This window comes from Erythrolamprus reginae, chromosome 1, assembly GCF_031021105.1.
Source record: "Erythrolamprus reginae isolate rEryReg1 chromosome 1, rEryReg1.hap1, whole genome shotgun sequence".
Classification (NCBI taxonomy): domain Eukaryota; kingdom Metazoa; phylum Chordata; class Lepidosauria; order Squamata; family Dipsadidae; genus Erythrolamprus; species Erythrolamprus reginae.
In genome coordinates, this window is record NC_091950.1 from 206,392,335 (window position 1) to 206,406,139 (window position 13,805).

General features: G+C 40.1%; 1 protein-coding gene across 1 annotated transcript in view; it reads right to left on the minus strand.

Moving 5' to 3' along the window:
• Positions 1-13,805, minus strand: part of ABI2 (abl interactor 2) — a 57,289-nt gene continuing 43,484 nt past the window's right edge. The window contains 7 exon segments of the mRNA XM_070731996.1: positions 1-3,967; positions 5,618-5,793; positions 6,547-6,631; positions 9,562-9,597; positions 9,600-9,719; positions 11,394-11,423; positions 11,426-11,578. Of these exon segments, the coding sequence (XP_070588097.1) occupies positions 3,792-3,967; positions 5,618-5,793; positions 6,547-6,631; positions 9,562-9,597; positions 9,600-9,719; positions 11,394-11,423; positions 11,426-11,578 (776 nt within the window). The 3' untranslated portion in view covers positions 1-3,791.

A 13,805-nucleotide genomic window follows, 5' to 3' on the forward strand; every position in this document is an offset into this window, starting at 1 on the left:
TGGAATGTTCAATATATTTAATAGCTTTACAGCAGGACTATGGAAAGAGGGCAGGTACAAGAGAGAAATCTAGGCCCTTCCTCTTCATCCCTTTTTCTTAATTAAACACTAGTGGGAGGAAAAGGGTAAGTTGGGAAAAATAGTGGATGATATTTGAAAAAAACCACTCTCACTGTCTTGATATAACATGCAGTCTATGTAACATTACATACACACAGAGTCTGATTACTTTGGGCCTTGTACATAGCATCATCCATAGGCATTCTACAGAATTCAAAATTGTACAAAATAAAAAATAAGCATAAAATCCAAGGATTATTTTCACAACATTAGTATTGCAGAATAAAAGCATTAAACCAGCAGGAGGCAAGGAATCTGTAAACACCCTCTGCAGCAGTTTGCAGGAAGATGATCTTGGCCCATGAAGAATACAGGAAGCAGTCATACAATCAGAGTTCCAAATTCTTATAAGGGAACTGTGGCTCTGCCCTCCATAGAAGCTGTACAGTTTCTCCCAAGACAAGCAAATGAGTAGCATCTTACAAAAATCATGTGATACTGAAAGCACTTTTAAACAGGAAAAACAAAAAGGCTATCAATTAAAAATGAACCCTCTCCATCCCTCCCTTTCATAGCCAGGATTCATTTATGTTCTGCTGCAGAATCATCATCCAACTTGCATTTGTTCTAGGAATAGATTTTGATGGTTGGTCTTGCAAAGGGACAGAGTTAAGAATGCACATCGCTGACTTTTCAACATGAGAGTTCCAGGTGTCTTTTTTTTCACAACCAAAAACAAGTATTTCCCAGAACAGCAGAGAAGACACCGCATGTGAAGGATTGTTAAGGCAACCTGTTTCTGAAAAAGGATAGCAAGATTTTTATTTTATTTTGGGGGGGGGGGGAGCACTCTTCAGAAGTTGAAGCACAGCCAAAAAAAAAAAAAAAACAGTACCAGACAATAACTGCATCAATAATGGCAAAAAGAAAAAAGAAAGCAGAATATGAAAAATTGGGAGAGGAAATTTAAATAAGCTGTGTTTTTATGCTGCTTTCCTAATCAGCTGTGGCTCTGGTTTTCCATTCTAAAGAAATGGTTTGCAACACAGCTCATAGCCTGCAAGCACAACACCCAAGGGCAAATGTTAGTTTTTTAGAACTGAGGCCACGCACGTCCACAAAATTTGTGCAAAATAATTTGCCCTAACCCCTGATCTCTTTTGTTCATCCCCTTGGCAGGCTCTGCAAAATTTAGGAGAAAGAAGGGCACCACTGCTGATCTTTGAAGCAGAATCTTACTCCAAAGTTCCAAACAAGTACTACAGCTGCATTTTCAACTTCTCAGAATAGTCTTCTCTTAGCAGTGGCAGCCACATATAATATATAACAAGCATATTGATGGAGGACGCATTCCCATCTTCATATGCTAGATGTGTCTAGCATATGAGGACTGTACACCATAGCACCACACCTAAGATACAGTAAAATCTATATGCATACCCATCATATGCTTGGTCCTTTGTAGAAATCTACCCTCTGTCCCAACTAACAGATCAGGCTGTCATAACTCATTCTCAACTGGAGGTCTAGTGTTGATGCAGGAAGTAGGCTCCAGTATTCTGACATCTACAGATATATCTAGCTTTCAGAGATACCCATCCTTCTTGGACAAATAAAATCTGAATGTGTTCAAACAAGAGAGTCCTCAGTTATCGTTATACTATAAATACTGGTATCTATTTGGGGGGGGGGGGGGGGTTGCCAGTAAAGTCAAACTGATGGTCACAGAAATGCAACTGAACTCTCACTCCTCTGTACCTCTCCAATATAAGTGGCATTAAAAAGGGGAGGCAGCTTTGATTATCTTGCTTTCTGGGGATGCCAGTGACAAACATTATCACAATAGGTCTCAAGCTTTGAAACAGTAATATTTGAAGGGACCTGGATTTCATTAGCAATCCTATTAATGGGAGCTACAACAATTGATGCTAAGTTAATGACTTTTGGTAGCACCTGAGGTTTATTAATGGCACAAACAAGCAACAGAGGAAGCCACGGAAGTTATACCAACATAATCTGCATAACTCAGAAAGTTTATGGCTAGCTTATGTGAGAACACTACAATCAGTGTTCCAAGCACATGATTACTGAACATTATCTTGAGCAATATACCCAGCAAATCAACTAGGAATAAGAAGTATGAAATGTTTACAATGCCTTAAAAAGAAATATCTTGTTCTGTGTATTTGGGAAAACTTTTATTATGTTAATCAGCAGCGAAGAATTGGACTGGGATTGTGGCATATAGATAAACTTAAATTCTCACAATACACCACAGAGCTAATACAAAACTCTTCAGGTCCTTCTCATAATCCCCCCAATTCAGCTGCTATCAGCATAAAACCAGCAGCTAAGTACTGTAAAAGCAAGTTTCATAAGGACTACGTCTGCAGTATAGAAAAGAGTTCACACCTTCCCCCTCACTTCATGCCTGGATCTGATAGCTCCATGATTGCTGGATAACAAAAATAAACACCTTCTGTATATCCTCTAGCTTGCTGCTAAAGTGCCTACAGACATTATAGAAGATTTTCATTCCCATGTTGGAAAATCACCCACATATTTACTAGTGGGAGAAAAAGCAGTTACACTTTTGCCAGTTTCTAAATTAGCGTTCAAAGAAAACCAACAGCCCTTGGAAATCTTTGGACAATATTTGTCTGCTTTCACAGGTTTTTAATGGTATGTATCAAAATCTGAAATAGAACAAATGACCAATCTCACCAGTACACACTATTCTGAGTTGGGCAAGCTATAGTCAACTGAAGCAGGCTAATCAATTCAGACAAAAGCTTTCCTCTATAAAATACTTATGTCCCTTTCTAACTCCCAAATTATGAAACATGAGGTAATTTTAGAAGACTGCTGTCAGCATTTGTAACAACAATCAGGGCTAAAGCCTGACTGAAAGCAGTTTTTGAACACTATCAGGAGGGCAGGTTTAAACCATTTCACAAATATTTTGCATACTGAGGGTTGAATAAGGCTGCTATATATGAAGGACAGAGGCCATTTTTAAAATTACAAGCTTTATCGTCCTTCGTGGCCTTTAGTCCAACTTCTTAAAAATAATTGAATGATACAAAAAAGGCCCAGTTTATGACTTGGAAGTCTCGATATATTGGGAGATTATCTCTGATGTTATGAAGTCCTGTAAGAAGAAATGAAACACTCCTTAGAAGCCTAGATCAAGCTGTATGTGTGGAACAATTGCAGAATTGCTGTATTAGAGATGCAAGGAACCAAGCTGAGACCCAGTTGATGTGTAATCTCAGAATGTTTGCCAGTACAACAACACACATCCAACAGTAATATGTGCAGAATAAGGAGGGGGAAAGAGATGGCAGATAGCCTAACAAAGCCTTCAGCGCTAACATCCAAGATGCCCCAATACCAGGCATGGTATTCCTGAGGAAAAAAAATCCCATATTTTGATTGAATGGGTCTCAATTTGAATAATGGATCCCTTTACTGGCAAGTTCATTACATCTCTGTATCTACATGTTGATCAGTCAGCTCATTAATATTGGTCATTCAGCTTGGTCGCTGCTGGCAAATGGAAGAGCCATTCTTCAAAACAATTCAAATCACAATTTTATAAAAAGGAAGAAAGGGAAGTGGTTTTGTTACAATGATCCTTCCTTCCTTCAGGTGCCCAGGTTCTCCCAAGCTGCCAATGGGACCTGGGCAGCTCAACAATCTCTTGGTTCTGTCTCTCGCCACAGTGGTCTTCATTCTGAGTAGTGCATGATGGACTCTACGTAGTTTCCAGGGAAGAGTCCAGTTACTCCATTCATCACACCTTCATACCACCCATCATCATTTTTCTTAATGACGTAGATGATGGCACCTTCCTGAAAGGAAAGTTCATCTTCCTTGTCTTTAGTGTAATCATAAATTGCCACAACTAGGAACAAGAAGAAAAACAAAATTAGCATTTCAAATACGCAGTTGGACCCAAAGCAATTATGGCTTTCACTTAAGTGCTCTCTTGTATCAAAAAGTAGGCATTTTCTTTATTGGCTATTCATGCAAGAGTTCCTTCCCATTTACAAAAACAGTTGCTATCACAAAATTGTAAAACATGTAGACATGTAAAATAACACACTGCATTACTAAATGACTAATTCTTCAAAACTGCCCATGGATGGGGCAACAAGCTTTCTTTGATAATAGAAGTGAGAGTCCAATCCATACATCTTTCTTTAACAGTAATTTTTCAGGGTATGTAACTACGATGCTTTGGTGACTCATATGGCTGAAAATGAAATGAAAAGCACAAAAATGATTTAGTGGTGAACTTTTCAAAAACCTCTTTCCCTTGTGTTCAAACAGCAAACTTCTAGTCCCACCTTAGGCACAATTTCAATTGGGTAACCTTGGGCCACTCACTCACTCTCAGCTCTAAGAACAAGGCAATGGCGCACCACTCCTGAAATCTTCCCAAGAAAAATAAATGGAGTTGTCCAGTCAAGTAACCAGGAGTCAACCAGGAGTCAAAGCAAACCCCACCCCACACCCCCAAAACCAAGATGCTATGCAGGTAATCCTTGAACTATAACTATTCAGCAACTGTTCACACTGTTGAATGAGGGTGGTTATGATTCTTTGTCAAGTGTTCTGACTAAACCAACACTCAAACAATCAGTCAATCACAATCAGTTGCCAAGCATCCATCATAAGATGGCCCTCTGTAATTTCCCGTGCTAGCTTTTCCAGAAAGTCAATGGGGAAGCCAGCAGAGAATGTCACAAGTCACTGGGCTAAGTCCCCTTCACCAGCCTCCTGCAATCATGCCATGCCCTCCACTTGCATCTCCCTGTACACTATCTTGGATCTGCATGTCATGCACACCCTCGTGCAACATTGTCACACCTCATTCTCATGCAATCTCATGCATCTGATTCACTCCAACTCTCAGGCAGCCCACCACATTCTCACTGACCTGCACAAAGCCTCTTCACACTTGCCTGACCTCTTGCAGACCCCCTCCCTACACCCTTGCACACTCCTTGCTCTCTGCTCCCACCCACCCATCCCCAGCAGCAGCAACTGAGCTGCCCTACACCCTTGCACACTCCTTGCTCTCTGCTCCCACCCACCCATCCTCAGCTGCCTGCTGAGCTGCCTGCTGGCCTACTACCTGGGACTTCCTGTCAGCTACTCCACTAGGTTTGGTGTAAGAAGTTGCCTCACCTAACAACTGTGGATTTCAATTAACATAGGGAAACATTTTAAAGAACTGAATGCATAAAATTAAATTTCTGAATTACATTCATATCTGGATATGGTTGGGTTCTTGGGGAAAGGAGCCAGTTACGCTTTGTTTAAAAGGAGTTGGAGATGGCTAATAACAATTTTATTTCAGGATCACATCATTTCACGTCACACTTTGGGACATCACATAAGAGAGCAAAGTATTTTTCTAGTGCTATTACTTGGCAAAATGTAGAAAACCTGTGACTCTCAAGCTCTCAGGATTAAAATGAACCACACTGAATTCAGATCCAATGAGGGGACAAACATCCACCCCCTCCCACAACACCAACCAACTAACCTTTCTCCAAATAGGTCCTTGGTGCCCATGGTGGATCCTCTTCAGCATAAGGATCGCTGTATTCCACCACTGCTGCTTCTTCTTCTTCATAATCCTCTGGAGGTGGAGGAGGAGGTGGAGATTCATCAAAAACAGCTTCATCTACTGGGGGTGGAGGGGGAGGTGTATCTGAAACTAAAAAAAATTAAAATATTCAAATTTCCTGACTTAGATGTTTATATAAACAGCAATGTAATAATTGTTACACGTGAAACCCGAAGTGGAAATACAGAGATGTCTTGTAAATAATGTTAGCGATCATGCTTCAAATGTTCCTTCATCCTTCAAAACATTCATCGATAGATGAGCAAAGCCACAAATACACAAACTTGTGGCTAATAAAACTGGAGATAATGAGGGCTTAGCTATATGCATAATATTTATATAGATCTGTTTTGTAGCAAAGAACTTGCAAGACTCCTTTGCTTCCCTTCTTCTAATGAATATAATCTGTTTAGTGGAGATAAGCAAATGAATTTGGTATCCACCAACTATAAAAATCCAACTCCTAGCTAGTATGATGTCAGAGATGATATCATATACCATTCAGCACTGTAAGAACAGGGGGGGGCAGTACCTGGGGATGGAGTTAAAAGAGGGATGATGTAGGATCTCTACGTAGCCACAAGTGAACTAAGCCCAAACTCACCACTACTACCCCAATTCAATTGACCCTTATCTAACTCTGCTTGAAATTGGGACAGAATTTACCAGATAAATCTGATCAACACATCTAAACATGGAATCTACCAGTTCAGGAATGTGATATGGCTGCACAAAATTGCCTGTTATCCAGAGATCAATCAAGCTACCGCATACAGTAAATTAAGATAAGAAACAAAATCTGAACGACCTTAAGTCACAGATCAATAAAAAGGCAAACTTACTGTTTTTCCTGAACTCTGGCCACGAATCCCATTAATGGTAACTGGGGAGTTACCTGTAGGATGGAGGGAGGAGGTGGTGCAAGAGACACTGCAGTGAAGAAGTACAAATAAATAGACTCCGATCAGAAATACAGTATAGAAACAGGAAATAACTGGATAGACAATGTGCCATCTTATTAAATGCAATGGAGTGACTGGATAATTAAAAACTAGGTAATATTGATTGCGTAGAACTTTGAAAATGCATAACCAGCTTTTTTAAGAAACAACTTTTTTAGAATTCTGGGAAACATCTATAGTATCTACAGGATAATATTCCTGAAACAGCCTCATTTAAATCACACTTATTTTATTATAACTAATAAAATGTTATACAATATTATTGTTGCAAATAGAAATATTACTACACTATTAATGCTACTCTAGAGAAAATGTTTCTCTTCAATTTGATATAAATATGGGCGGTGATCCATTTCTGCTTAATCAAAATTAATTTAGGACTAAGGATTTAACTGCATTTAAAGAGTGTGACTATGTGGCTAAGTCCTGAATTGCATTTACCAAACTACTTATATTTTTGTAAGTTTACAATTTTTCTTCAGATTAGATAATTGAATTGGGATTACATGACTATCATTATACAATACTGGGTACCTTCCACGATATCTCAACAAAGAAATAACAAATGTCACAATTTATCTTCCAACTGTTTATTTTACAAAGTATTATAACAAATTTGTTGCCTAGTAAGAAACTAAGAGTTTGTGGAGAAGAAAGTGTCCAAATTTAAGCAAATTTACTTACATTCTTTAAAAAGTACATGCAAGTACTTTGCAAGTACAAGGGGAAATATATGTACCTGAACATAACATGTATGTACTTGTGTATATATAGCAATAGTACTTAAAAGTTATATACTGTTTCAAAGTGCTTTTACAGCCCTCTCTAAGAGTCAGCATATTGCCCCAACAATCTTGGTCCTTATTTACTGACCTCGGAAAGATGGAAGGCAAAGTCAACCGTGAGAAGCAATGTGCTGGCAGCTATCAGAATTAGCCTGCAATACTGCATTTCAACCACTGCAGCACCACAGCTGTAATGTACAGTACCTTTCTATTCACAGGCATTATAGAGGCATTATGATAATGCCATTATGTACTTTGTCAAAAGACACTTAAAGTGAGTGAACTAAATGTTCTGGGATTTGATTTTTCTATTACCAATTCCTTAGTATAAATACTAAAAAAATCCAGGACTTAGTTATGTGCCATTACATATACAGTGGTCCCCCGATTATTGCGAGGGTTCCGTTCCAGGACCCCTCGCAATGATCGGTTTTTCGCGAAGTAGTGGTGCGGAAGTAAAAACACCATCTGCGTATGCGCAGATGGTGTTTTTACTTCCGCCGCAGCAGAGAGGAGCCGAAGATTGGGGTTTCCCCGCCGCCCACGCAAACTCCTCGCTGCTGCCGCGCCCGCCGCTTGTCTTGTCCGCCCGCCGCTTGTCCGCCGCCTGCCTGCCCGCGCGCCCGCCCTTCGCCCGCCCACGCCGTTCGCTCGCGCCGCTTCCCAGCTGAGTCCTGAAGCGAACTTCCGCGTTTGGCTTCGGGACTCAGTTGGGAAGCCGCACAGCTGTTTTAAAACATCGCCGCCGGCATGGGGGGCTTCCTTGCAGCCCCCCAAACCCAGGTTGGGGGTCCGGGGGGTGCTGGCAAGCCCCCCATGCCAGCGGCGACGTTTTAAAACAGCCGCGCGGCTTCCCAACTGAGTCCCGAAGCCAAACGCGGAAGTTCGCCTTTGACGTTTGTCTTCGGGACTCAGTTGGGAAGCCGCGCGGCTGTTTTAAAACGTCGCCGCCGGCATGGGGGGCTTCCTAGCAGCCCCCCAAACCCGGGTTGGGGGTGCGGGGGGTGCTGGCAAGCCCCCCATGCCGGCGGTGACGTTTTAAAACAGCCACGCGGCTTCCCAACTGAGTCCCGAAGACAAACGCGGAAGTTCGCCTTTGACGTTTGTCTTCGGAACTCAGTTGGGAAGCCGCGCGGCTGTTTTAAAACGTCGCCACCGGCATGGGGGGCTTGCCAACACCCCCCCGAACCCGGGTGGCCGGGCGAGCAGCAAGCAAACGGCGGGTGGCCGGGCGAAGGGCGGGGCGAGCGGCGAAGGGCGGGCGAGCGGGTGCTGGGGGGGGCTTCTCGCCCTCCCGCCAGCAAGAGGGGGAAGACCCAGGGAAGCCGCCCAGCAGCTGATCTGCCCGGCGCCATCTACGCATGCGTGGCCATAAAAAAAAGGGCGCGCATGCGCAGATGGTGTTTTTACTTCCGGGTTGAAAAATCACGATTTAGCCCGTTCGCAATGATCGGGATCGCAATACCCGGGGGATCACTGTAGAAGGTTCTTCCGAAAAACAGGGTGCGTTCCAAAAGTAATGCAATTTTTTTTTAAAGTAATTTATTGAACAGATTTCCACAAACACTTAAAATTCTTCAAAGTACTGTCCTTCAGCCCCTAGACATTTTTTCCAGTCACTCTGCCATGACCGGTACACGCCCTGGAAGGCATCTTCGGGGACTTCTCGCAAGATGTTCATCACGGCTGATTGGATATGGATGAAAAACGGGTTCCTTTCAGGACTGGGAACAAAAAGAAGTTTGTTGGGGCAACGTCAAGACTATGGGGGGGGGGCAGCGTTGGAACTCACGGACTTGTAGCACGTTGTAGCAAGGCACGTTTTTTGTTCATAGAAGAGATCTAATCAGCCGTGACGAGAACTTGCGAGAGGTCCCTAAAGACGCCTTCCAGGGCATGTACCTGTCATGGCAGTCGCTGGAAAAAATGTGTATAGGCCCAAAGACAGTACTTTGAAGAATTTTAAGTGTTTGTGCAAATCTGTTCAATAAATTACTTTAAACAAAAATAATTGCATTACTTTTGGAACGCACCCTGTATATCCAGTTACTTCTGGTTAGTATTCTTTTCTATAATGCATCAGAACTGGGAATTCTGCAGGGGCCTATCTTACCTGGATTCTGGCTATAAAACGGTCCTCCGTTGACCTGTTTTGAAGGCTGTTTTGTGAAGTGATGGATGGAGGGCGCCTATATGGCAAAGAGCCCCCTATTGTTGGGGGGGTGTGCCGAGTAGCAGGTCTGTTCATGCTGTAGAACTGAACAGGATGACCTATTTTGGCAGGTTACAAAAAATATAAAAATATTGAGCAATGCATTTTTAGATTAAGTAATTCAATTAAGGCATGGCAATTCAAATTAAGTGTTTAAAAACGTGTTTCCGTCAAGCTCTCTAATGGAAAAAATCCTATGTGGATAAGAATATATTAAACAAATTTAAGAAGTAAACATTTTTACAGATGATTCCCTTGACTCTGAAAAAACTTGGCCAAATACAGAAGTAGATAACTTGATAGATAATCTAGAAATCAGCATTTCAATGTAATATACACATAACATGCAAGTTAATTATTTAATAACCAGCATATGGAAATGAGTTAATATGAACTGAAATATCTACATCCTCTACTCTTTCAACCACAGTGCATCTCAGTAAAAATGTAAAGAGTCGGAATGCAGAAGAATCTCATGTCAGATATTGTATTGTGAAGCAGGTGGGTACTGCGTAAGTATCATATGAATGGGTTTTGCTAATTACAGAATGTTGAATTTCTGGACTTTCCTCAATTGTTTTTGCATGTATTTGCATGCACAGCTCTTTCAGAGAAGTACACGACAGCATGTTGCCAACATGCTTTGCCTTCAAATAATTTCTATAATCTTATTAATCTTAATGTTCCTTTGAATAATTTCTATAATTTTATTATTGACCAGCTTGAGGTCACTTGGCTGAAAGAAGGACCAAGGTAAAATCAAGAACAACAGATTGAAACTGGTGGTCTCAGGAACACTGGTGGCTCCTGGAAATCGTAAATATTCTCCTGATTGATTGCCAAAAATATTTTTTTTAAATGACAAAATATTGCAAACTGTAAAACTATTGGCATTCACTCAGCGTTAGCATCTCAAATCTTGTGAGATGCTAATGCTCATTGTCAGCTTAATATAAATATGTGATCATAATTAATGAGCAGTTGTTAGAACAGTTAACGAAACAAATATAAAGTACTGTAATACAGAATGAGAGCCAGTTTGCTGTAGTGTACTGGGCTACAAACCAGGAAACCCTGTATTCTAGTCCCACACTAGCACAACATCAGCTGGCTATTCCTGTGCTGAACATCCCAATGGCAAATCACTTCTGAAATGTTGCAAAACGTCAGGGATTTGTCCAGGCAGCCTCTGAGAATCAGACACGATTGAATTGGGGGAAAAATATCCAGTTCTATGTGCAAATATTATAAGAGTTTCTAAGAGCTATAATTAAAAACATATGAATTTTACATAGCCTAATTGTGCTTCAGTACATATGGAAGGCTTATTTTCACTCCAAACCTACTATGTACTTCTTGTATAGGAATAAAATAAGACAAGTTGATACCAGAAGCTGTATTATATGAAGTTAAGTAATGAAACTATAGATAAATGTAATAGTATGAGCATATCCCAGAATTTGCTATTGACAGAATTAATCTGGCAAAATGCATCTTGGTTGATTGTAGCTTCCATCTTTCTAATTTTGTCCAGAACATCAGAAAAATTAAAGCCATTAGTTCCAAAATGAATTGATCGTCATTCTGATATGTTTCTAGGGGAAAAGGCATTTTTCCTCAATCAAGAAGGAAAAAAAGAGAAATAATTGATATATCCCTCTATCTAAAGCTCAAACATCTGATCAGCTTTAGGCAGTAATTACACTTTTCAGTTGTCAGTAGCAGAAACTCACCTGAAGAGGGATTGGAAGAAGCAGCAGGGGAGTTGGAGAATTGAAGCCATCAGCAAGGGGCTGACCCCCTGCAGCAGCAGCAACATCTGGGGTAGCAGAGGATGGGGCAGTAGCAGGAGTAAGAGGGGCGGAAGCAGAGGCAGAAGTAGCAGGAAGAGGAGAAGTGCCAGCAGAACTGGCAGGGGCTATGTTGAAAGAGGAGTAGTTCAGGTTAGCAAGGAGGAGAAAAGCTCTTTGAATCATTGCTGTTAGATTTCATGCTATTCTTTAAAAATTAGCAAAAAAAGAAAATGAACAGAGCAGGAATGTTTACACTGAGGAGTTTCCCATTACATAAATTGCCAAATACCAATGTATAAAAGGAGCATGAATGCATTCTATACATAAAAAAACTGAAAAATCTAAATCATGTCCTGTTTTAGCTGTTGAAATAGAACAAGAGTGCCATGTGGTTCTTTGCAGCTCTCATAGAAGGCAGGTCCAAAATTGGGGGAAGAGTATTTGATGGGGGTTTGCATGTTGTTGTGGGAGGGTTTGGGGGGGGGGGGTTGGACCTACTGCATCTTTTATGGTCCTAGACCAATTTCTCTGATTAACTATTTGACTCCTAATCAAATTCATTTACTTAATAAAACTAGATTTACTACAAAAAAAAGTATTACATTGCAGCATTTTATATTTCAATAAAAATATTTATTTTACTCCATGCATGGAGATAATCTTTGTCTTTTGAACATGTAGAATATAACTCATTAATTCTCATTTTTTTTCTTTGCAAATATTTTGTTGCTTATCAATCAATTTAAAACAAAAACCTTAAGACCACTGCATTAAACGGTATCATCATATTCTGAATTTTAAAATGCAATTGGTTATGCATTCGATTCTGGTAGCTGTTGTGCAACTGATATGGCAATAACTTGTTATAATTCCTAATTCTGTTATGCTGGTGTAGAGAAGAGAATTCAAATTTAAAAACAATTGGGTTATCTATATGAGATAGAATCAGCCTGCACCCTCATTACTTTGCATGATACATCTAAATATGAATGAAAGGTTTCAATGTGGCTACTAACCTTTTATAGGTATAAATTAATGTTGTGTTTAAACATTAAAATTTAGGACTTGTTTTTTTGTAGACCTGCTGCTGCTATTATTATTATGTTATTATTCATAAGGCCATTTCAGCATGAACAATTCAAAGCAAAACATGCAAACATTTAAAAGTACATGATAAGTGAGAAAGTTTCCAACTCTCCACAACCTCTGGAACCAAGCAATATAAATAGTTCTGATCTGGATGGAATAATTTGACAGTATTCAAATCAATACTATACTCACTATATAATGGACAATGATATGTTTGTACAATCTATATTTATAGATTCTAGCTATATTGCTATTGTATTGTATAAACCTTATAATATAGATGCTGGTCTAGCCTGTTTGATTGTCTGAATACGAGTGACTGATTTTTTTTTAGTAATTGGGGTTTTAGTATGATTTAGATTTCTACATGTTATGTATTACTTGGTTGTGAGCCGCCCTTAGTCCGAGGAATAGGGCGGCATAGAAATCAAATTATATATATAATATATGGGAATCCAAAGTATGATACCATGGTCTTTCGAGATTGAAGGATGCCAATGCAATACATTCATACATTCATACATTCATACATTCATACATACATACATACATACATACATACATACATACATACATACATACATACATACTAGCATTTAGATTTACAATCTGGGTCATCATTTTACCCATCTCAGAAGGATGGAAGGCTGACTCAACCTTGAGCCTACTGAGATTCGATCTGCCAAACTGCTGGCAGCTGGTGATCAGCAAAAGTAGCTTGCAGTACTGCACTCTAACCACTGCACCACCAATGTTCCTTACCAAAGGACTGGCCCGTGATGCCTCTGCCAGGCAAAATGGGTTGTGGGCAGGTGAGTGCACACACACACACCTTGATAGCCCATTTTCAACCTCCACAGCCTCTTGCAGCACTCTGCCGGCCAAAAACGTTTTTGGCCAACAGAGTGCTGGAGGAAAGCTGGATTGAACTGGATTACAGTTATGTGGTCTTAAGTAGTGCCTGATCTGGATAGAAAACAAGCAACATCCTATGTTAATATTACAGTTTAATGCCAGGTTTTACATACTGTAGGCCCATTTAATCTACAATCAACAATCTATAATTGATAGCCATTTCTATTTACTATCTTGGAAATTTACTTCTGCTGTTAGATCTTGTATTATTATGTTATTTATGCTATTAAATTTTTATTATTACTTGAATAATAAAAATAAAACAGTATAAATAGCTTTTCTGCCTGGATACCAAAAGCTTCTATGACATGTGGACTTCAACTCCCAGAATTCCTGAGCTAGCATGAT